At 42.6% G+C, this 22,765-nt stretch overlaps 1 protein-coding gene across 8 annotated transcripts in view; it reads left to right on the plus strand.

The window, feature by feature from the left end:
• The window catches only part of rbms2b (RNA binding motif, single stranded interacting protein 2b), a 70,358-nt gene that overhangs the window by 1,899 nt on the left and 45,694 nt on the right, over nucleotides 1-22,765 (plus strand). For 3 of the 8 annotated variants that reach the window (XM_060937439.1, XM_060937438.1, XM_060937442.1), the window contains exon 2: nucleotides 21,079-21,245. In XM_060937439.1, the coding sequence (XP_060793422.1) occupies nucleotides 21,079-21,245 (167 nt within the window). Of the gene's footprint in view, nucleotides 1-342; nucleotides 365-1,741; nucleotides 1,807-18,404; nucleotides 18,995-21,078; nucleotides 21,246-22,765 lie in introns of those variants that run through there. The other 5 variants (XM_060937440.1, XM_060937443.1, XM_060937444.1 and 2 more) reach the window with 4 other exon arrangements.

Genomic DNA, 22,765 nt, shown 5'->3' on the forward strand with positions numbered 1-22,765 from the left:
GCCTGGAAACATGCAAAATGATTCACACACAAGGTGCAAAGGAAGTACACACGATGGCATCGACCAAGAAACGCATCGCTTTGGTCCTGTTTCCACACCATCCTTCTGAATCAGCAAAAGGTTGAAACCGTGCCATTTTCACGATGTGATAAGCGAAGCCGATGTTTCCAGATGTTAAGGATGAGGAACTGTTTTGGCACTCGAACGAGGCTGCTGCATGATCAGTGCAGTGCTGAACGTCCTGGCAAGGTCATCATCTTCCCAGCTAAGGACAGCCAAACAACACAGCTAGGCTTAGACCCAGAATCCAGACCTGTGGATTAGTCAGTTGGCTGAAGTGTATGAGGACTGTCCCGGCTCAGGGGTTTGGAAGTTTACATTTGCCTAGGAATGATGAAAAGTTGTATTTTTAGTGGAAAAAAAAAATCCATCCAGATCTAAATACTTGTGTTCCAACTTTGTAACCTTTAAAATTAAGCATTCATTGTGTAGCGATGATGATGATGATGATGATGATGATGCGAAAAGTATGTGGAGGAAACACAGCTTTGTTGGGACCTGATATTGCAGATGCTATAGGATTAAGAGGATTTGTCATCATACCCACAGCCTCTGTGTAGCTTTACTTGTGAAATATGGTGCTATAAAGTGTGAGCATGGTGACAAAGTCAGCGCTAATAGTTTATAGACGGAGCCGAAGTCCTCTTAAGCGTGACTTTTATTCTTTGATTTAAGTCTAATCATTCATCTAAACGAAATAAGTCGACTCTAATGAGGGATACGTTGTGTCGCATTTTGGCAGCGATTTTCTGTCATGTTATTTTGCGATATTCAAAAATATTCATTCGACTGAATAATAAAGCTGACTCATCATCTCGCGCATTAATGATGTCTCCTCCGGGATTCTTAATCAAGACAGCCAGACGACACTCCGCTAAACTGAACATTAAATAACTCCGAACTGTCATTTTTTCTCTCTCCGAGAGAGAAGGGACACGTTTTGTTGTTCCAGGCACAGAAAACTCGAGGAGGGGACAAAGCGTACACTCCTCCTGCAGAGCTGGTAGAACACACCAGTGGAAGGAAGTGTATATAGAGTTGAGTGTTGAGGAATGAGTCTCAGAGAGGATTTTGGCTCCAATTCCTGCACGCTTGGCAGGGATGCAGATCGCTCAGATTAATGACCTGAAATTCCTGGAATTCCCATCTCAAGCAATACACACACACACACACACACACACACACATCTGGGGGTGTCGGCAGACGCAGAAAGCAAGTCAAAGCTTTTTTTGTTTTAGGCAGATATCAGGAAACTGACAGCTTCGTATGTGAATAAGTCACAGGAAGGGGGAAGGCTGGCTGTCGAGATGGAAGTACAGCGTAACCCCTCATCTGTTGGTTTAATGAGAAAATGTGGGAGGAACGAAGCGGACTTCAGAGGGCTTGAGTGATTTTTCTTTTCTCTTGGTCGCTGCTGCTTTGATCGATCCGAGTGATACGGTTTCGAAATTAGTATCAGTTTTGAACCGGTTCGTTTCAGAGGAACTTGAATCCAGCCCACGGTGCTGAGAGTTTGATGGGATTTTTCTTTTTCCTTTGCTCCAAACACATCTGATCCTCCTCAAGAGCTAATTATGAATCAGTCAATAAGTTGGATCAGTTGCGTTTGGAGCAGCGTGGACTTGAACCTGGTTTTTTTTTTTGTGGCATTTGCTAACTCGGGCTACTTCATGCCCACTTCTCAGTGTGGTGTTGGTCTGGAATAAAACAGAAGTAGAGAAGTTACAGACATGGAGTACATCAGAGGTGGACAAAATTCCCAACTTCATTACTTAAGTCAAAGTACAGATCCCACTGGTCAACCGTGAAAAAGAAAAAAAAGAAGAGAAAGAAACCTTTTTTTAAAGATTTTTTTGGGGCTTTTTCACCTTTATTGGATAGGACAGTGTAGAGACAGGACAGGAAATGATCAGGAGAGAGAGACAGGGAGGGATCGGGAAATGACCTCAGGTCGGAATCGAACCCGGGTCCCCGGATTTATGGTATGGCACCTTAGCCACCTGAGCCACAACGCCCCCAGAGAAAGAAACCTTTATTTTATTCGTCACATGCACACTGAAATTCATCCTTTGCATTTAACCCATCTGAAGCAGTGAACACACGCACACACCCAGACCAGTGGGCAGCCACACCAGAGCGCCCGGGGAGCAGTCAGGGGTCAGGTACCTTGCTCAAGGGCACCTCGGCCCAAAGCCGCCCCACGTCAACCTAACTGCACGTCTTTGGACTGTGGGGGAAACCGGAGCACCCGGAGGAAACCCATGCAGACACGGGGAGAACATGCAAACTCCACACAGAAAGGCCCTCGCCGGCTGCTGGGTTCGAACCCGGAGCCTTCTTACCGTGAGGCAACAGCGCTAACCACTACACCACCGTACCGCCCAAGTTGTGCAGTCACATTTTTACTGAAGTTAAAGTACTGAAGTAGAGCGGCGGCTACAATTATCGACACCTTTTCAGATTTACCAATAAAAAACAATTTTACAAAGGTGAGTTTCAGTTACAACACTAAGTATCGGTTAATTAATCAACCGGAAGACCCGCCTCACCCTTCGATCCCGTTACCTGAGATGGAATTTTTTTAGCACGATCAGCAATTTGAGGAAAACCCTGGAAAAGCATGGTGGAAAGATCATGGACATGTTTTTACTCATCAAATTCCCGGATATTTCATGATCTCCTTGTCGAAACCTACTTTGTTTCTTATTCTTTCATTTATCAGTCGCCATTTTGTATCTAAACGCACGTTTGAGAAGTCACATGAGGTGTTGATAATAGTGACCACGTTCACCGGTGTCCACCGTTATCGACACGCTGTGGAATTAAGTGACATTTACAACTGTTGTGCATCGATCTTTGTGTAACATTGTGGAAGCAGATGAAGTACTTTAAATAAATAAATAAGTAAAAGTGCTGGGGCGGCACGGTGGTGTAGTGGTTAGCGCTGTCGCCTCACAGCAAGAAGGTCCGGGTTCGAGCCCCGTGGCCAGCGAGGGCCTTTCTGTGCGGAGTTTGCATGTTCTCCTCGCGTCCACGTGGGTTTCCTCCGGGTGCTCCGGTTTCCCCCACAGTCCAAAGACATGCAGGTTAGGTTAACTGGTGACTCTAAATTGACCGTAGGTGTGAGTGTGAATGGTTGTCTGTGTCTATGTGTCAGCCCTGTGATGACCTGGCGACTTGTCCAGGGTGTACCCCGCCTTTCGCCCGTAGTCAGCTGGGATAGGCTCCAGCTTGCCTGCGACCCTGTAGAACAGGATAAAGCGGCTACAGATAATGAGATGAGATAAAAGTGCTGTGATTTATAATCATTTTTTTCTGATTCATAACAGAATGGAATGATTATAGAGTATTTGGAATCCGGTTGCAGTAAATAGAATTAGACCAGAATTAAATTCCGAGCATATTAAAACAACAACAACAACAACAACACATGCTTGAAATATTCAGATTTTCCTGTTCCATTCAGAATTTAAAAATTTTTTTGTAGTTTGTTGTAAATATCTACCGCATATTACAATATCAGTAGACATTTTATATTTTGGTTCGAGGAACGACATGCGACCTTTGACCTGGATGTTCATGCGGTTACAATGTCAATTAGCTTTTGACGTTAATTGGTAAACTACAAAACTAGAAATTAATACAAACAACGACGAACGAGTAACAAAATGTGATCTACGAAAATACTTAAAGCGGGTAGAAATTGGAACAAAAAGATTTTCTGACGCCGGTTAAACGTTATCAGTTCATTTGCCTACAAACATTCGAATTACTCCCTCATTTACATCAGCACCGGCATCGATATATTTATATAAAAGATATTTTGTACTAAATATAAGTCTATGTAAAACGAATTTTAAATAAAAACTATGTTTTGTTAACTTAATACCACATAAAGATTATCTCATTATCTCTAGCCGCTTTATCCTGTTCTGGATGTCGATAATTGTGGACAAAGGTGTCACGTGATCTGATACGCTAAGTAATCGGGAATCAACTCTTTTTTTTTTTTCCAGTGGAAGTTTGAGTAAGTATTCATGCACAATTTACGTACTGAAAGCCTTTTCTACTTTTGCGACGGCCAAAAGATCGTTAAGGTGTCGATAACTGTGGCCGCCGCTCTACTTGATTTTAAAAATACTTAAGTGTTAAGAGTACATTTTCTGTCAATGCATTGTCGTATTATTGCCACAGCACTTACAATATCTAATGCCTCTGAAGCAACCGACTGGATTTACTGACTCGCTTGGAGAACCTGTCGAATAAACGCCTGGTAGAATGTTACAAAATGAAACAACTGAAATGACAAAAAAAAGCTGTTGTCGTTTTCATTTTTTTAATTTTAACACTCCTACCCATCCCCACAAAGCAGCATGGTAGTGTTCTGACACAGCACTGGCATATTTCTGAAAGGACTTCAGATAAGTTAACGCTATTCGCGTTAGCGTAACTCAGTTTTTACACGCTAACTAACAGTGTCCAAGTTAACTAGCTACAGTGGTGCTTGAAAGTTTGTGAACCCTTTAGAATTTTCTATATTTCTGCATAAATATGGCCTAAAACATCATCAGATTTTCACACAAGTCCTAAAAGTAGATAAAGAGAACCCAGTTAAACAAATGAGACAAAAATATTATACTTGGTCATTTATTTATTGAGGAAAATAATCCAATATTACATATCTGTGAGTGGCAAAAGTATGTGAACCTCTAGGATTAGCAGTTAATTTGAAGGTGAAATTCGAGTCAGGTGTTTTCAATCAATGGGATGACGATCAGGTGTGAGTGGGCACCCTGTTTTATTTAAAGAACAGGGATCTATCAAAGTCTGATCTTCACAACACATGTTCATGGAAGTGTATCATGGCACGAACAAAGGAGATTTCTGAGGACCTCAGAAAAAGTGTTGCTTATGCTCATCAGGCTGGAAAAGGTTACAAAACCATCTCTAAAGAGTTTGGACCCCACCAATCCACAGTCAGACAGATTACAAATGGAGGGAATTCAAGACCATTGTTACCCTTCCCAGGAGTGGTTGACCAACAAAGATCACTCCAAGAGTAAGGCGTGTAATAGTCGGCGAGGTCACAAAGGACCCCAGGGTAACTTCTAAGCAACTGAAGGCCTCTCTTACATTGGCTAATGTTAATGTTCATGATTCCACCATCAGGAGAACACTGAACAACAATGGTGTGCATGGCAGGGTTGCAAGGAGAAAGCCACTGCTCTCCAAAAAGAACATTGCTTCTCATCTTCAGTTTGCTAAAGATCACGTGGACAAGCCAGAAGGCTATTGGAAAAATGTTTTGTGGACGGATGAGACCAAAATAGAACTTTTTGGTTTAAATGAGAAGCGTTATGTTTGGAGAAAGGAAAACACTGCATTCCAGCATAAGAACCTTATCCTATCTGTGAAACATGGTGGTGGTAGTATCATGGTTTGGGCCTGTTTCGCTGCATCTGGGCCAGGACGGCTTGCCATCCTTGATGGGACAATGAATTCTGAATTATACCAGTGAATTCTAAAGGAAAATGTCAGGACATCTGTCCATGAACTGAATCTCAAGAGAAGCTGGGTCATGCATCAAGACAACAACCCTAAGCACACAAGTCGTTCTACCAAAGAATGGTTAAAGAAGAATAAAGTTAATGTTTTGGAATGGCCAAGTCAAAGTCCTGACCTTAATCCAATCAAAATGTTGTGGAAGGACCTGAAGCGAGCAGTTCATATGAAGAAACCCACCAACATCCCAGAGTTGAAGCTGGTCTGTACGGAGGAACGGGCTAAAATTCCTCCAAGCCGGTGTGCAGGACTGATCAACAGTTACAGGAAACATTTAGTTGCAGTTATTGCTGCACAAGGGGGTCACACCAGATACTGAAAGCAAAGGTTCACATACTTTTGCCACTCACAGATATGTAATATTGGGTCATTTTCCTCAATAAACAAATGACCAAGTATAATATTTTTGTCTCATTTGTTTAACTGGGTTCTCTTTATCTACTTTTAGGACTTGTGTGAAAATCTGATGATGTTTTCAGTCATATTTATGCAGAAACAGAGAAAATTCTAAAGGGTTCACAAACTTTCAAGCGCCACTGTATGTATTAACATTAGCAAGGCGATGGCAACTTGGTGGGCAAATCTATAGAAAGTCATTTGACTTACCAGACTGCATAGCTGTTGCAACGTTATCGCTAGCTATAAAAGCACAGAGAACTTCGTTGCAAGCTTTCTCTTGGAATAAAATGTTTACACACCTCAATATTAGGGTGCATCAGTTGCCCCCTAAAAATAAAAAGTTCCTCCGATCATGATGCATTTTTGTTTTTATGTTCCTTTTGGTAAGAAAACACACTGGGTGAAATATTTTGACAAAATTCAAAAGTTTAATGGTGGCACCAGGAGCTCAAAGTTATGGAAAAAGCTGCTATTTTATGACAAAATTTCGATCACTTTTCACGAAACATTATGGCACCTTATAGAGTATACCAAATATCTTAGATACACATTTTTAGTACATATTCTAAATATATTATCAAGCACAGTTTGAGTTTTAGCTGTTCATTGAATCATTGTTCAACTACTTTTAAACAATACAAATGTATTATGAATCACATTAATGCTTCTCAATCCCTTGCAAAGGTTCTTAACATGATCTCTGGCTCACAAGAAATTAATAAATGGAGTCCAACATTGTGATTCAAACCTTACGCGAAAACATAAAATAAGCGTTTTTTGGCAAAAAATGAACCTCATGGTGCCACCATTAGACTTTTGAATATGGTCAAAAAATTTTACAGGATGTCTTTATTGGTGAAAAGGAAAACCCAAAGAAAAACGCATCAGATTTTATGAAAGTGAGGGCAACTGATGCACCCTACTCAATATGCTTCCGCAGGTTGGATGGCGAGTTTTTGTAGGCTGTGATGTGGTTCGTTTTTGGCAAACAAAGCAAACATTTAAAACAAAATGACTCCTTAATCCATACAGAAAACTGAAACATGGGTTCTAGGTATATGGAATCAATTTTGTGCCAAAATGTTCATGCAATACTTTTGAAATATCAAACAAAAACGACAAATCAAAATACAAAAAAAACAAAAAAAAGTCAATTTTTTTAGACTGGCAAACAAATTATTCGTGTAATCGTGCAAAATATCAGTCTATTACTCTTCAGAAACCTTTTATTTTTGTTCCGCGTCTTTCTCAGTTTTGCTTGACGTAATTTATTTTGGTTGCGATTCCAGCTTTCTCGTTTGCGCTCCCTGACTTTTTGCTTGCAGTTTTGGCACAAACTTCATGTGTGGGCGGGCTGTCCAGGAATGCATTCCCATTGGCTAACTTGTGTTTGACTGACAGCTCGGATTCTGGCGGACTGTTTGACGAGTGACCGATCCATTGACGGTAAACAAGGATCGAGTGGACTTCAGTGGCGACTATGATATTGAATTAATTCAACAAAGTGTAAATTCAATATCATAGTCGCCACTGAAGTCCACTCGATCCTTGTTTACCGTCAGTGGCTCGGTCACTCGTCAAACAGTCCGCCAGAATCCGAGTAGGGAATGGCTGAGCGTAGCTGTCAGTCAAACACAAGTTAGCCAATGGGAATGCGTTCCTGGACAGCCCACCCACACGTGAAGTTTGTGCCAAAACTGCAGGCAAAAAGTCAGGGAGCGCAAACGAGAAAGCTGGAATCGCAACCAAAATAAATTATGTCAAACAAAACTGAGAAAGACGCGGAACAAAAATAAAAGGTTTCTGAAGAGTAATAGACTGATATTTTGCACGATTATATGAATAATTTGTTTGCCAGTCTAAAAAAATTGACTTTTTTTTGTTTTTTTGTATTTTGTCGTTTTTGTTTGATATTTCAAAAGTATTGCATGAACATTTTGGCACAAAATTGATTCCATATAGGTATAGCCACGGATGCGTGCATTCTCCAGAAGAACCGCCTGCCATCAACTGATCGTGTTCAAATAATGTTGTGGCGGAATCGTTGAACTTGATTTCATGGACGTGACTTGACCCTAGTGATTACTGATGGGCTGTCTCAGTGTCACCTGCAAAAAAACCAATCACGTTTTAGAAAAGAAAAGAAAAAAAACCATCCACTTTCAAAGCTGCTTCATAGTAACGAGGACCTTGAGAGGAACGTAGTGGAGTAAAAAGTACGATATTTGTCTTTCAAATGTAGTGAAGTCATATGTTTCCAAAAAAAAAAACAATACTCAAGTAAAGTACAGATATTCAAAAAGTGTACTTAAGTACAGTACTCAAGCAAATGTACTTCGTTACTGTCCACCTCTGGAGTGCATAAGCGTTAAAAGCATTTGGTTCCTAACTAACTAACTAACTAACTAACTAACTAACTAACTAACTAACTAACTAACTAACTAACTAACTACTATGAATCAGAGGTGGACAAAGTACCCAACTTCATTACTTAAGTGAAAGTACACATCCCACTGGTCAAATGTTACTCCGACGCAAGTGAAAAGTTGTCCAGTCAATTTTTTACTTAAGGGTGTTTTCACACTTGGTCCCTTTCAGCCATCTAACCGAACTCAGATCGATGACTCAGCATTTTTTGCGCATATGTGAACGCTCCAACCGTACCCAGACCCCTTTAAAGCGAACCGAACTGAGACCACCTCAGGAGGTGGTCTCAGTACGGTTCGCTAAAAATCAACAGTACGGTTTGCCTAATCTGCGCATTGTGAACAAAAAGTGCACCGGGTTCACTTCGCCTTTTTCACTGTAGTTTAACCTTCTTCGTTTGCCGTAGTTGGTCACGTGACTGTAGCAGGGAAACTCAACTTCCTTTTGGAACTTACCAGCCGTGTTTTGTGCTCATAGATAGCTGGAATAAATTTATTTTCCTTAATCCGCACTATTTTGATCAAAGAATACAGCAGGGCAAGCATGGCAGCAGACATTTCGATTCAAGAGAAAATTACCCAGAATTCCGTGCACTGGGGGTCTGAGGGCTCTAGAGGACCTGGTGTGAACAGAAAGAGGACTGAGGCCCCATCAAAGCTTAACTGGACCAGAAAGAGAACCCAGTCCTCTTTGTAATAAATTCACAGTGTGAACACAAAAAGAACTGAGTTCTTTTTCTGTTGGTCCACTTTTTGGTCCACTTAAAGAGGACTGAGTCTGGTTCCTTTAAAGGGGACCAGGTGTGAAAACACCCTAAGTTAAAGTACTGAAGTACTTGCTTTTAAAAATACTTAAGTATTAAAAGCAGGGCTTTGAACCGGTTCAAGGAACGAAAACGAAAACCGGGAACTTTTTCTATTTCACATGGAACAGAAACGAAACCAGAAACTTTATTATTTTTTATGTTACGGAACAGAAACGCTTATTAAAAATAATGGTAACCGGTTAATACCGGTTTTTATTTCGTTCCTCAAAGTTTCTGTAGCCTACAAATAGTCATTCTTCTCCTGTGCAAGTTTCTATGACCCGCTGGGGTTCACTTCCTGTGTGACGTTCACTGATTGAATGGAGAGAGCGGGAAGGTGGACTACTATCACGTCTCCACGTGATAATAAGTGAGTAAGTGCATTACTGAGTGTCTGAGCAAAGAAGAGCCTGAACGCTGCAACCTCCCTATTGGCTGTTTGTAAAAATGTATCAGTTGTTGCCCTTCCCACGGGAATCATCGCAGGCTCGAGAGACGAGACCTGACGAGTTAGTTCGTTGGTAGCAGAACAAAATGTCTGGACACAAATCGGGTTTTCAGAAAAGGAAAGAAAATAAACGGAGGGTCGAAAATACAAAAAAGGAGGCAGAAAATGCAAAACGAGTTTTAAGGTAGGACAAATGGTTACTTTTCTGAGGCAGCCCACCGTGGCTGCCTGCGGGCTTATTTTTTATAGCCCATTTAGTTAAAATAGTTGATATAAAATGTTTATAGTTATAGTTATGTGATGGTTGTCCTGATTTAGACTGTTTTTTTTGGGGGGGGTTGGGGGGGGGTTGCGCGATGTTGCACCCGGGTCCAGATTAGGGCAGAACCGGCCCTGGCTACATTTCAGCTGTAGTTTGTTATGAATGTATGTACTTGCATAGATGTGTACTTCCAATATGGCGCCTAACAAAATCTCGCGTCGCGGTGACGTCATGCGGTAGCCCTCTATAGGGCCTGACTAGCCTTTGGTAACACACTAAACGAATTATCTTTCATTTTTGGCACTTTTTCTGTTTGTGTAGATGGGAAGACATACTGAGAATCCAAATCACCAACATTTGAAATAATAATTGTTTTGAATTATTTCTTGTCTTATTTAATGAAGGTTGTAATAGAATTAGCCTACATTTGGCTTAAGCTGGATGAGACAGAGACATAATTTTATAGCCATTTGTTAAACAGCTGACAGGGAACGTAATTAACCGTTCCGGGAAAGAAATGTTTTTGTTCTGACCGGTTCGGGAACGTCTATTTAATGGTGGAACCCAAAACCGGAAACGTTAAAATTCCGTTTCTGTTCGGAACGAACCAATAGGAAAAAAATTCTGGTTCAAAGCCCTGATTAAAAGTACACATTCTGTCAGCGCATTGTTGTATTATTGCCACAACACTTATAAAACTATAACGCCGTTACCGAAGACAGAAATGCGAATTCAGAAAATGAACGCATGTTGTGCCATCATGGTGGTTTAACGTTAAGCTAGCTAGTCAGTGAAGCTCCACCTGACATGCTAACAAACACTTTTCAAACTCGAAATCATATTGGGTAGCTAACGCTACTAGAAAAGAAAGATTTCTACATTCTGTTTATTTGGCAAGATTACGATGAAACATATTTCTGAAAGGACTTCAGATAATTAACGTTATTCATGTTAGCGTAACTCCGTTTTTACACACTTATGGCCCTTTTCCACTACCCTTTTTCAGCTCACTTCAGCTCGCTTCAGCTCACTTCAGCCCGACACGGCTCGCGTTTCGACTACCAAAAAACAGCACGACTCAGCTCGCTTCAGCCCTGCTTAGCACCCAAAACTCGCACGGTTTTGGAGTGGGGCTGAAGCGAGCCAAACCGAGCTGAGTGAGGCTGGGGGCGTGAGCAGACACTCCCCTGTGCACTGATTGGTGAGGAGGAGTGTCCTCACATGCCCACACACGCCCCGCGAGCACACTGGGATCTGTCAACACCGTAAACCCGGAAGAAGAATAATTACGAATTACGAGAATTTCTGAAGCCTTATGTGCCTCGCCTCATCTATACGCTCTTGCCAGTATCTGTTGGCGTTGTCGGTGACAACAAGCCACAGCACCAAGACCAGCAACACTAACGACTCCATGTTTATTGTTTACTATCCGGGTCATGAGACTACCGCTTAAAAGGTCACTGATGTCACTGTTTGCGCCGCTTAACGACATCACGTGACGTCCACCCACTTTCGCTAACTCCACCCAATGTGTCCACCCACTTCCAGCCAACACGGTTCAGCGCGGTTGTAGTCGAAATGCAACTCCAGTAGCCCCACTCAGCCCGACTCAGCCCAACTCAGCACGGCACGGCTCAGCCCAACTCAGCCGCGTTTGTAGTGGAAAAGCGGCATAACTAACAGTGTCCAAGTTAACTAGCTATATGTAAATGTTAGCCATGGACAAGGCTACGGCAACTTGTCGGGCAAATCCATAGAAAGTCATTTGACTAACCAGACTGCATCGCTATTGCAACGTTATCGCTAGCTCTAAAAGCACAGACAACTTCGTTGCAAGCTTTCTCTTGGAATAAAACATTTACAGACCTCAATATGCTTCCGCAGGTTGGACGGCGAGTTTTTGTAGGCCGTGATGTGGTTCGTTTTCGGCAAACAAAGCAAACATTTAAACAAAATGAATCTTTAATCCTTTCAGAAAACTGAAACATGAGTTCATGGGCCGTGAGTGTGTGCATTCCCCAGATGAACTGCCTCCTTCCATTCTACCATCAACTGATCGTGTTCAAATAATGCTGCGGAGAAATCATTGGACTTGATTTTATAGTCTATGGACGTGACGTGACCCTAGTGATTACTGATAGGCTGTCTCAGTGTCACCTGGGAAAAAAACCAATCACGTTTTAGAAAAGAAAAGACAAAAACATCCACTTTCAAAGCTGCTTCATAGTAACGAGTAACGAGGACCTTGACAGAAATGTAGTGGAGTAAAAAGTACGATAATTGCCTTTTAAATGTAGTGACGTTAAAGTCAGAAGTTTCAAAAAAAAAAAATACTCAAGTAAAGTACAGATACTCAAAAAGTGTACTTAAGTACAGTACTCAAGTAAATGTACTTCGTTACTGTCCACCTCTGCTATGAATACATCTCAGTTATACTATTCGTTCTCCTCCCTGAACAACTTTTACACAAGCAGCACAACTGCCAAAAGCTACATCCAAGTCGTAGTTATTAAAAGAATGTTCTTTCAACTTGGTCCTTATTTAGCATATCTCTATAATATGTGTGATTACACCAGTTGAAAAAAATTCTATACGTTTTTGTGTACTGAGAAAGAAACAAAACACCGCCTGCAGGTAAATCAGTCAAGAACGGACGCTTTACTCTACACGTACAGTTACAGCGTGACACGAATAAACGATTCCAAAGCGCGTAAAATAATCACTGACGAAATTATTCAACATTAATGTTCACGTTAAAGCTAGACGGCCTTTCGATTTCATAAAATCGATGAAATTTAGTTCCCTCTGAAATTTGGTCATTTGCGATATGTTTGTTTCTGGAATAATCTCACAAAACCCCAGGCCATTCTGCGGCTGGGAAGTGATTTAATTTGAGGGGATTCCTGAGCAAATAACGTGCATGAAATCGCTCGCTTCGCGCAGTCAAGCAGACAGAGGAAGTCCGTGTGTTTGCGCATGCGCAGGCTTACCTTTGATGGTACACTGACACAGTTGCATCATTCTGTCGCTAAACGAACAGCTGGTCACACCGAGGTGCTCGCTGAGCGCCGATATTTATTAGTTTGGTCCTGCGTTTCCTTTCCTTCGTATATAACATCACATCTTTTCTTCTCGCTTTCTTTCCGTTACTGTAGTCGGTCTTTCACGTTTCATTCGCATTGTTCTCTCCTGTTTCAAATTTGTATCCCACAATACCTTGCGCGAATGGGGAAAGCCCACCACGTAACGCATGACGTAGTATTTTGAATTGGGTCATGGTGAAGCAGGAAAAAATAGCGGAGAATTTCGGGCCACATGGCCTGAAATTCATTAATTGTTCTATTTTTAAAAAAACTAATAAAATTGGAAGTCTGATTCGAATTCAGTAGCTTTCGGTCCACTAAACAAAAATAATTGGGTGTCGGGGAAAGTTCTTTTTATGACCTGAACTTGAAAAATCGGAAAGGCAGTCTAGCTTTAAACGTGATGCGATTATGTGAGCTTTCCAGAAGACAGTCGTTCCATGATGGTGTCGACAAGTAATGATTATCAGTAGCTGCTTATTCTTTAAAAAAACAGTCAGGATAAAGAAAATTTAGGGTTCATCCTGTCCTAAGAAGAAGACGAGAACGTGGGGAGTTTTACTGCTTGGTTCAGGAAGTGCTGAGACAGACAGCAAGCTTCACCACATCACAAAGAAAGCAACAGACCATTGGAGTGTACACACACACACACACACACACACACTGCTTTCCTTGCTGAGCTCCTCTCCTGTTCCCCCCGACATTGCCTTTAAAGTTGTTATCTATCATTTTTGAGACTGGTTTCTAAGACACAAACTGAATGAGAGACTCCGCCAAGCTTGCAGCAGCGTGATAACGTTTCCAGAACCTGAGCCCTGATTGGTTGAATACATTCCTTTTGCAGATTAAATAAAAGAAAAATCGAACGTGCTGAAAAAAAAAGTCACTTTTTCAAATGTGAACATTTGCCTGTGACGTGAAAGTGCTGATAGTCGTTTGAAAAAAAAAATTCGGATGAAAACATTCTCACGACAAATAGCGCCGGTGAGGAAATTGTCCGTAAGAATATCTTCGTGTCCAATGATAAGAAATGTATGAAAAGGTCATGGCTCTGTTGTGTTGTTGTAGGGGTATGTTGTTGCACGGTTTGGCTCCACTTGTCCCCTTAGAGGGAAACATCACTGCAAATCAATACACATTCTTCTGAATGATGGAATTGGTCTCTTCCAGGATGGCCCCGCCCTCATCCACAGGACACAAGAGCTCACAGGATGGTTTGATAAGGATAAGGATAACCAAAAACCTCCATGGTCACCAGATCTCAACCCCCTGAACACCGAGGGGAGATTTTAGGGGTGTTCACACGGCACATATTTGCATCGATGCTGCACCGATGTATTTTGTTGCGATATATCTTACACCGGTGTAAATTTTGTGCAGCGTTCACACGTCACAAACCTGCTTACTAGAGAGAAGCGTGTTAGCACCGGTGCAGCCCCGCTTGCGTTCACACGGCAGTTTTTGCGACCGTGCTATACGATAGTAATAATGCGGAAATGAAATATGCGCATGCGTGAAAACGTACTTCCTTTTCCCGGTTGTCATGGCATCACCAAGCGCCGGGAAAACAACGGGGATGAAGACACCAGTGTTGCCAGATACTGCTGACGTTTTCCAGCCCAAAATATGTTCAAATCCACCAAAATGCACTTAAAACCGCCCAATCTGGCAACACTGGAAGACACGCAGTTCTGTTGTTGTTGATATTCGCCATTTTGGAAGCGCAAAATACCAGGATGCAAATTATGCAATGCCCGTATGTAATCAACTCTCCTCACGCGTAGCGAGTCTACCCCTGTAGCGTTCAGATGTCCCATTTTATATCGGTGTTGCCCCACAAACTAGCATTTACTCCGGAGTAAATTTCTTAAACCACCTCCCGAGCAGAGTTAGATTTGCACCGGTTTAAGCAGCTTTCAGGGGCGACACCGGTATAACTTTGTACCGTGTGAACGCTCTAGCGGGGCAGCCCCGGTGCTACACCGGAGTAAAAGTTGCCGTGTGAACACCCCTTTTGAATTGACGTGCTAGCTAGATAGCGCTGTCCACATCCATCCTTAAAATTAAGGGAATGCCTTCAAGAAGGATGGTGTTCAACCTTCCAGTAAAAGTTTCAGAGACTTTTAGAATTTATACCAAGCTGGTGGCTCGTCGCTGTCGACCACCTCACTAAAACACTTTGTTGCTTAACTGGCATTAAGTTTCCTGGATGAATTATTTTCACGTAAATGGGTTTTTATGTTCGCGGGAACATCTCATCTCATCATCTCTAGCCGCTTTATCCTGTTCTACAGGGTCGCAGGCGAGCTGGAGCCTATCCCAGCTGACTACGGGCGAAAGGCGGGGTACACCCTGGACAAGTCGCCAGGTCATCACAGGGCTGACACATAGACACAGACAACCATTCACACTCACATTCACACCTACGCTCAATTTAGAGTCACCAGTTAACCTAACCTGCATGTCTTTGGACTGTGGGGGAAACCGGAGCACCCGGAGGAAACCCACATGGACACGGGGAGAACATGCAAACTCCGCACAGAAAGGCCCTCGCTGGCCACGGGGCTCGAACCCAGACCTTCTTGCTGTGAGGCGACAGCGCTAACCACTACACCACCGTGCTGCCTGTACCGGTACTGTACTGTGAAAATCGATTCGGTACAGGTCCAAAATACCGGATCATGAAGTACCGGTACTGTACCGATATAAATTTACACCAAGTATCTGCTTATTTTGTGACTGAAGATGTGTAAATCCTACCACAAAGACGAAAATTTAGCACTGGAAAAGACATAAAATGCCGCACTGGAACTTGAAATCAGAGCCATCTTTGATTTGAGATCCTCTCGCCACAGTCTCACGAGACATTGCGAGAGCTTGGCTGATCCAGCGTTCTGATTGGTCAAAAAGACTCAAAAGCAGGTCAGCCATTTTTCCTTTGCTGGCGTTGGCGGCCTTTGTTGCTTTGTGTAATTTTGCCATGTAAGTTAAAGGCCGCGGACTGCGCGGAGTGAATTTGTTTGTCATGCCTCGTGGGAAGACCAGTAAGGTCTGGGATCACGTAACAAAGCTTTCAGGGGGCCAGAACGCAAGTTGTCTCGCTGTGAGACAACTTATGACTTTTTGTCCCAAGTTAACCAAGTGTGAGACTGAGAGGATGACTGAGAAGTGAGGTAGGAAACCTAGTTATGTTCGGTTTTCTTTGAATAAAGATACTGACAAGTTGTCAACAGTTTATTAATGTTTCTGTCATTATTGAAGAAGTTCAGAAGAACACTTGTTAATTTGTCAAATTATTCAGGTACAGGTGCAGGTCCGGACCTGTACTTAAACCTCTGTACCGGTACCTGTACCTGTTGTTACGTTTAGGTACGCAGCCCTAATATACACTCTTTTCATATCAACATTCTCAAAGGCCAATGCGAGCTTACCCGTGACTCGGTGCTGTTAGTGTGGCAGTGCAGTTACCTTCCAGCCGGTGTAGTGTTAGCGAAGGCCAATGCTAGCGCAGTCAAGCCGAATATTATTGTTATTATTCTCATCTCATTATCTCTAGCCGCTTTATCCTTCTAAAGGGTCGCAGGCAAGCTGGAGCCTATCCCAGCTGACTACGGGCGAAAGGCGGGGTACACCCTGGACAAGTCGCCAGGTCATCACAGGGCTGACACATAGACACAGACAACCATTCACACTCACATTCACACCTACGGTCAATTTAGAGTCACCAGTTAACCTAACCTGCATGTCTTTGGACTGTGGGGGAAACCGGAGCACCCGGAGGAAACCCACGCGGACACGGGGAGAACATGCAAACTCCGCACAGAAAGGCCCTCGCCGGCCCCGGGGCTCGAACCCGGACCTTCTTGCTGTGAGGCGACAGCGCTAACCACTACACCACCGTGCCGCCCCTGTTATTATTCTCCCTGTGTAATTTACTTAGTTACTTTTAAAATCAACATCGACAGCTACACACAACGGCGCAACCTGCAACCAAAATTCTCTCAAAATCTTCCACTTGTAATGAGGCAAACCTCACGGACATGTTTGTTTACAAACGGTCACAGTCACTTGCTAGCGCGGAAGTTTTACATCTCCGATGTGTCTCTTTTCCAGTTTTTTTATGTCCGTTGGTATGTTTTTCTCTTGTAAATATGCGTGAAGAGTACATAATGAAGTTTTGGTAGCCTTTCGGATGTTCAGCGTATCTTTAGTTTCAGTTTTCAGTTTATTTATTTAGTGCTTAATCCGAGCACTGAATTAACCTCGTCTTCTCTCTTTCCTGGTGGACAATGAAACGATTGTGCGCATGCGCAGCAGAAAAGTTTTGTCATTGGATCTTCACATGAGCTCTGCCGTCTGACGTCGTGTTGTATTGACAACGTGCAATATTATAACAATATCGCACGCTCATTCTCCATTGGGAAGAGTGGCGTAATACATGGAGGATAAGCGATACGATAACAATATTGCATGCCATCAATAAACCCACTAGAAGGGAACAGAATACATGTTTTTATTCCATGGAAAAAGTGGCCCGTATGTTTAATAATTCCTGATATTTCACTCCGATGACATCACTCCCAGTGTTCTCCCACTGACTAGACGTGCGTTGTGAAAATGGCGAACCGGTTCAACTTTAAATTCTTTTGATTAACCTGTGTGTTTTTTGTGTGGATGTGTCCATATAATATAAAGAGCATTACATGGTGGCGTGAAGATATGAAGTTTACCTTCTTGTGTTGAAAATATTTTCACTCACTCGTGAATATATACACCACACATATTTTCACGCAACCGTGCGATATCTTCTATATATGGTACAGATAAAGATTATACTAAAAAAAAAATAAAAATAGAATTCGCTACTTAGTCCCAGTGTATCCCGTTTCCTGCCATTAAATGGTAATGGACACACTGATCATGATTTGTATTCAAATTACCCTGGCATACACAACCTGAAAAACACGTCTGGTTTTATTAAAGACGCAGTGCACGATGATTTGCATCATTTTTGCCTGTAACTTTTTGCATGGTTGATAAAACATTCTTCTATTCCAGCCAAAGATTGGCCCCGGTGTTCCTGGCGCTTCTCAGTCCTCAGCAGATTTATTCGGTTGTATGTTGTCTGTTCTCTCAACTAGACTTTCATTATCAGACCACATATCTGTGGGAGTGATGATAGAGCTCTCATGTGTGTATGGTGCAGTGAAGGAGAGCCTCCTTGATTGAATTAGGCAGAGACCGAGATGTAGCGGCATGTGCTTTGCTCATATTGATTTGTCTGTGACCGGGTGTTTGCTCTGCAGCTTGTCACTCTGAGCAAAGCCTCGCTCAGTAGAAGCAAGAAGGATCAGATCAGCAGGAACGCAGAGCCAAGACGGGCCCATGGAATGTGAGAACACAGATGTAAATCTCAGGGTTTGCGTGGTGGCTCGAGTCTAGACTTTGAAAAATGTCTCTGACATGTGCTCAGCATTTTAACTATACTTAGCTGGGGACAAACCGATAGCGCCAGTGATAATGACCGGAATGCCTTTTTTCTAAAGATACCCTTGTTCGCTGAATTTTCTGAATCATTTTAAACGTCAAAACATCAGAACACGGCCGAGTGTCTACACTATGAAAGAATGTCCATTTGGTGCTTTTTGTTTTTGCTTATTAGTTGTTTATCTGGTGGCTTTAGGCGAGAGTCGAGTTGCATCTCACCTTGAGCAGGACGAATGGGCTTGGCAGACGGGGTGCTTTCCAGTCAACAGCTTTTCTCACGGCGAACCAAAGCAAGCAGAGTGTATCAGTCTTAACGAGACAGTGACTTCTCACTGCCCCCCAGCCCCATGAGAGAGATTAGCGCCGGACGCTAACAAGCTCAGCCCCCAATTAGACAAGCCTCAATGGCCAGGCCTGACCTGAAGAGGAGTGGAATGGGGCAACGAGTACTGGATTATACAGTGCGTATGTCAAAAGGCCTCTTGAAATGAGAATAAGGTCTTTGAAAGGCTTTCAAAATCCTTTAAACACGATCCCTGCCAATTCCAAAGAGGAGGCTGAGAAAGAAATGTTAGATAGAGGTAATGCGAGTGCAAATAAATGTTGTTCTTGGGTGGGAGACGGAGGTAGATATTTCAGCATACTTTCAGAGATCACAGAAATGGAGGTACATGTCCGGTCCAGGGGAAGAAGGTGTCTGGTACAACTGACAGAGTCATTTTAATTAGTTGTCATTATGCCTAAAAGGTAGACACCCCAGAGGATGTGGGTGTGCTTAGAGTAAACTTAAGGACATGGGAACATGTGAAGAACATGTACATTCGAGATTGATTACACAATGAAAATGATATCATTTCATAACCACAGAGATCAAAGTTAATGTTATGCTCCAGTGTTAGCAAAAACAACCATTTCCAATTATAGGAGGCAGTGAAACATCTTTAGGCCGGAGGAGTTTTCATGGGGATGACCGTCCACCTGTGCAAAGATCAGAACTAGCCTTACCTTGGGTTTTTAGAAGATTAGACAAGCACTTTTGCAAGCCAATAACTACAGATGTGTCCAAGGCCTGGCTTAACCTTCATGACGGGTATTCCCTGGAAGCCGCCCTTCCCAAATTTCAAACATCCACAGCCACACTAGTGATCTCGGAGCCCGCATTAAACTGCTCCATTGTTCCCTGCCCGTGGTCTGATTTCACACAGGCCTTTCTAATGAAATCTTCCATCCTTGCCTGCCCCTGTGACTGATGAGGAGTTAATTGGAAAAGTAAGCAGAGCCTTGTGAAGGGGGAAGGTGGGGGGTGGGCAAGGCCATTTCTAGCCCTTCACACGAGATCAATCTGTAGTGCTTTGATTATGAAGAGTCTAAGTGATTCCTGCACCTGCACAAGGACTAAAACCAAAACACTTTAAAAAAAAAAAGAAGAAGAAGAAGTGAGTTTGGCACATGAAAAGCAGTATATTACTGTTCTAAAAATTGAGCAAAATCATACCTTTCGGACTTATTCATCTACAGTAATTGCTTTATCCTGGGTCAGGGTCAAGACAGTTCTGGAGACAATCCAAGAAACACTGGGCACAAGGTGAGATCCTGGAGGGGATGCATATTCTTCACACCAAGAGTAATTTAGCGTACCGGTCTACCTACTGGTGTGTTTTTTGGGAGGTGCGAATAAACCAGAGAACCTGAAGGAAACCCATGTGGACACAGTGAGAACATGAGAGAAGAAGAAGAAGAAGCCAAGAAGCCTTTATTTGTCACATGTACACTCAAGCGCAGACTTTAAGCACACCGTGAAATTTAACCCATCTGAAGCAGTGAACACACCCAGAGCAGTGGGCAGTTATGCTACAGCACCCGGGGAGCAGTTGTGGGTTAGGTGCCCTTGCTCAAGGGCACATCAACCCAACCTCAGGCCATGGCTGCCCCATGTTAACTTAACCGTATATCTTTTAACTGTGGAGGAAACCCACGCAGACAACATGCAAACTCCACACAGAAAGGCCCCCGTTGGCCACTGGACTCGAACCCAGGACCTTCTTGCTGTGACGCAAGAGTGCTAACCATTACACCACCAGCCCGACATGCTGGAAGTCCACACTTCCTGCAATAACCCGAGGTCAGGATCAAACCCGGGACGTGAAAACATACTTTTACGTTACTAGCATTTAGCAGGTGCTCTTATCCAGAGCGACATACAAGAATACCCAGAGCAGCCTGGGGAGCAGTTAGGGGTTAGGTGCCTTGCTCAAGGGCCCTTCTGCCATTCCTGTTGGTCCAGGGAATCAAACAGTGACATTTTGGTCCCAAAGTTGCTTCTCTAACCATTAAGCCATGGCTTCCCTGGACTCCCTGCATATTATCTAGCGCTAAACGTTTGTACCTTTTGAACTTTTCTCAAATGTAAAAAGAATTTCTCCGAACCCCTTTCAGACACCTTTGAGTTAATCTCAAGACTGTCCTGGTTTCATGTGAGTAGTTCAGTTTTATTGTATTTCATGGCTGGAACCAAGTCTCGGCTCATTTATTCTATTTTTTTTAGCAGGCGTATGTGTCCTCCACCCAACAGATGGCACCTCCCAGTCCCAACCCCACAACCAACAGTAACGGGAGCAGCAGCGGAGCGGACCAGCTGAGCAAAACCAACCTCTATATCCGCGGCCTCCACCCAGGGACCACAGACCAAGATCTGGTTAAACTCTGTCAGCCGTGAGTGTCACCTGTAACATGCTCTTCTTTTGAACACATCCAATCAAGGCTAGGTCTAGATAACAGAGGTTTAAAGGAAAAGGCAACTTTTGTACAAAATCACCACAAATAGATAGATAAATATATAAAGTAATCGATCATGGAATTTATAGAGAAAGAACAGACCGCATAACAGTATCTTTTAACTTTTAATAATATGGGCTTGCGCTGAGCTCAGCGAAGATGCGTTCCGCCATATTGATCTACTGCGTGACGTCATGCGGCCCACCACTGAAAAGAACTCTTCAGTGCTTCATGGTAATAAGGTAAAAAACCAGTACAATCGCTTCTTCAAAGTTTCACCAAATGGTTTTATTTATGCAACTTAAAGCTCATAATACTGTATAACTTTGGTCGAGTAAAAACACGGAGCAAAAACATGGCTGAATCCTGAATGACTCCTATTTGGATTTGTCCTACCAAGCCTACTGCGCATGCGCGAAGCGGCTCGGCTCGGTTTTCCCTTTCGGGCGCTCTCGTTTTCTGTTAGAATTTGGTAAAAAAAAAAAAAAATTATTTACCAGCTTACCGGGTCCATGAACATAAATCTGACAGCTGACAAGGTCGGGATATAAACGAATCGAATACAAGCCACCCGCCGGGACTCCTAATCACAGTGATCTGCTTGTAAACAGTGTTTTCATGGGCCCAGTGACGTCACAGATCAGAGGGAGGCGCATTAACGAAAGATTCTGATTGGTTTATAGTTGCCCACAATCTCAAAATGGCTGCCTCCTCCAACTTCGACTCCTCTGTGTCAATTCATTTCAAAGTTAAAAATATTTTTTCATGTTCGATATATAATGGAAATAATTAACGGAATTGATTACGTACATGTTCTTCTCCTATTACACACCTGGTTTTGTACAAAAGTTGCCTTTTCCTTTAACTGAATATAAACTTTTACATTATTCAGAATGAACAGATAATGTGTTCGAAACGGATGCAAAGACAGATGTGAATAGATGGCGCTCTGTTTTTTATTAATGCTCATGGGACAAGAAAGAAAGAACACCCGGGTTTAAATCTGAATAGGAATACAGAGATGAATATTTGGAGCTGTAAACAAATACAGGTAGTGGCAAGTCGAAAGATTTTGAAAGTAAAATGAAAAATAGCCATTTTGTTTGAGTTATTCAACTCATTTCCAATGTTGCTGCTAGAAAGCAAAAAAGAAATTATACTTACAGTGTAGAAAGCGGAAAAAAATGGCTGTAGTTGGCATTGTGGGTATTATGATTGATAGGAATTCAGCTCAGAGTGCATGGCAGCGTGACATTTATACACACTGAGAATGAGACTTCAAATGTCCTGAGTTTACCTTACACATGCAAGTGCAAAGAAAAAAAAACTAAAAAACCCAAACCCCCCCAGACATCTTGAGCCAAAGCTTTAATGAAACAGCGCTAAAATCTTTCAGGTATGAAGCATCTTGATTTCCGTGATGAACAGATTTGACATTTCTGCGTGTATTAATATAT

This window comes from Neoarius graeffei, chromosome 13 (genome assembly GCF_027579695.1).
Source record: "Neoarius graeffei isolate fNeoGra1 chromosome 13, fNeoGra1.pri, whole genome shotgun sequence".
In the NCBI taxonomy this organism is placed as follows: domain Eukaryota; kingdom Metazoa; phylum Chordata; class Actinopteri; order Siluriformes; family Ariidae; genus Neoarius; species Neoarius graeffei.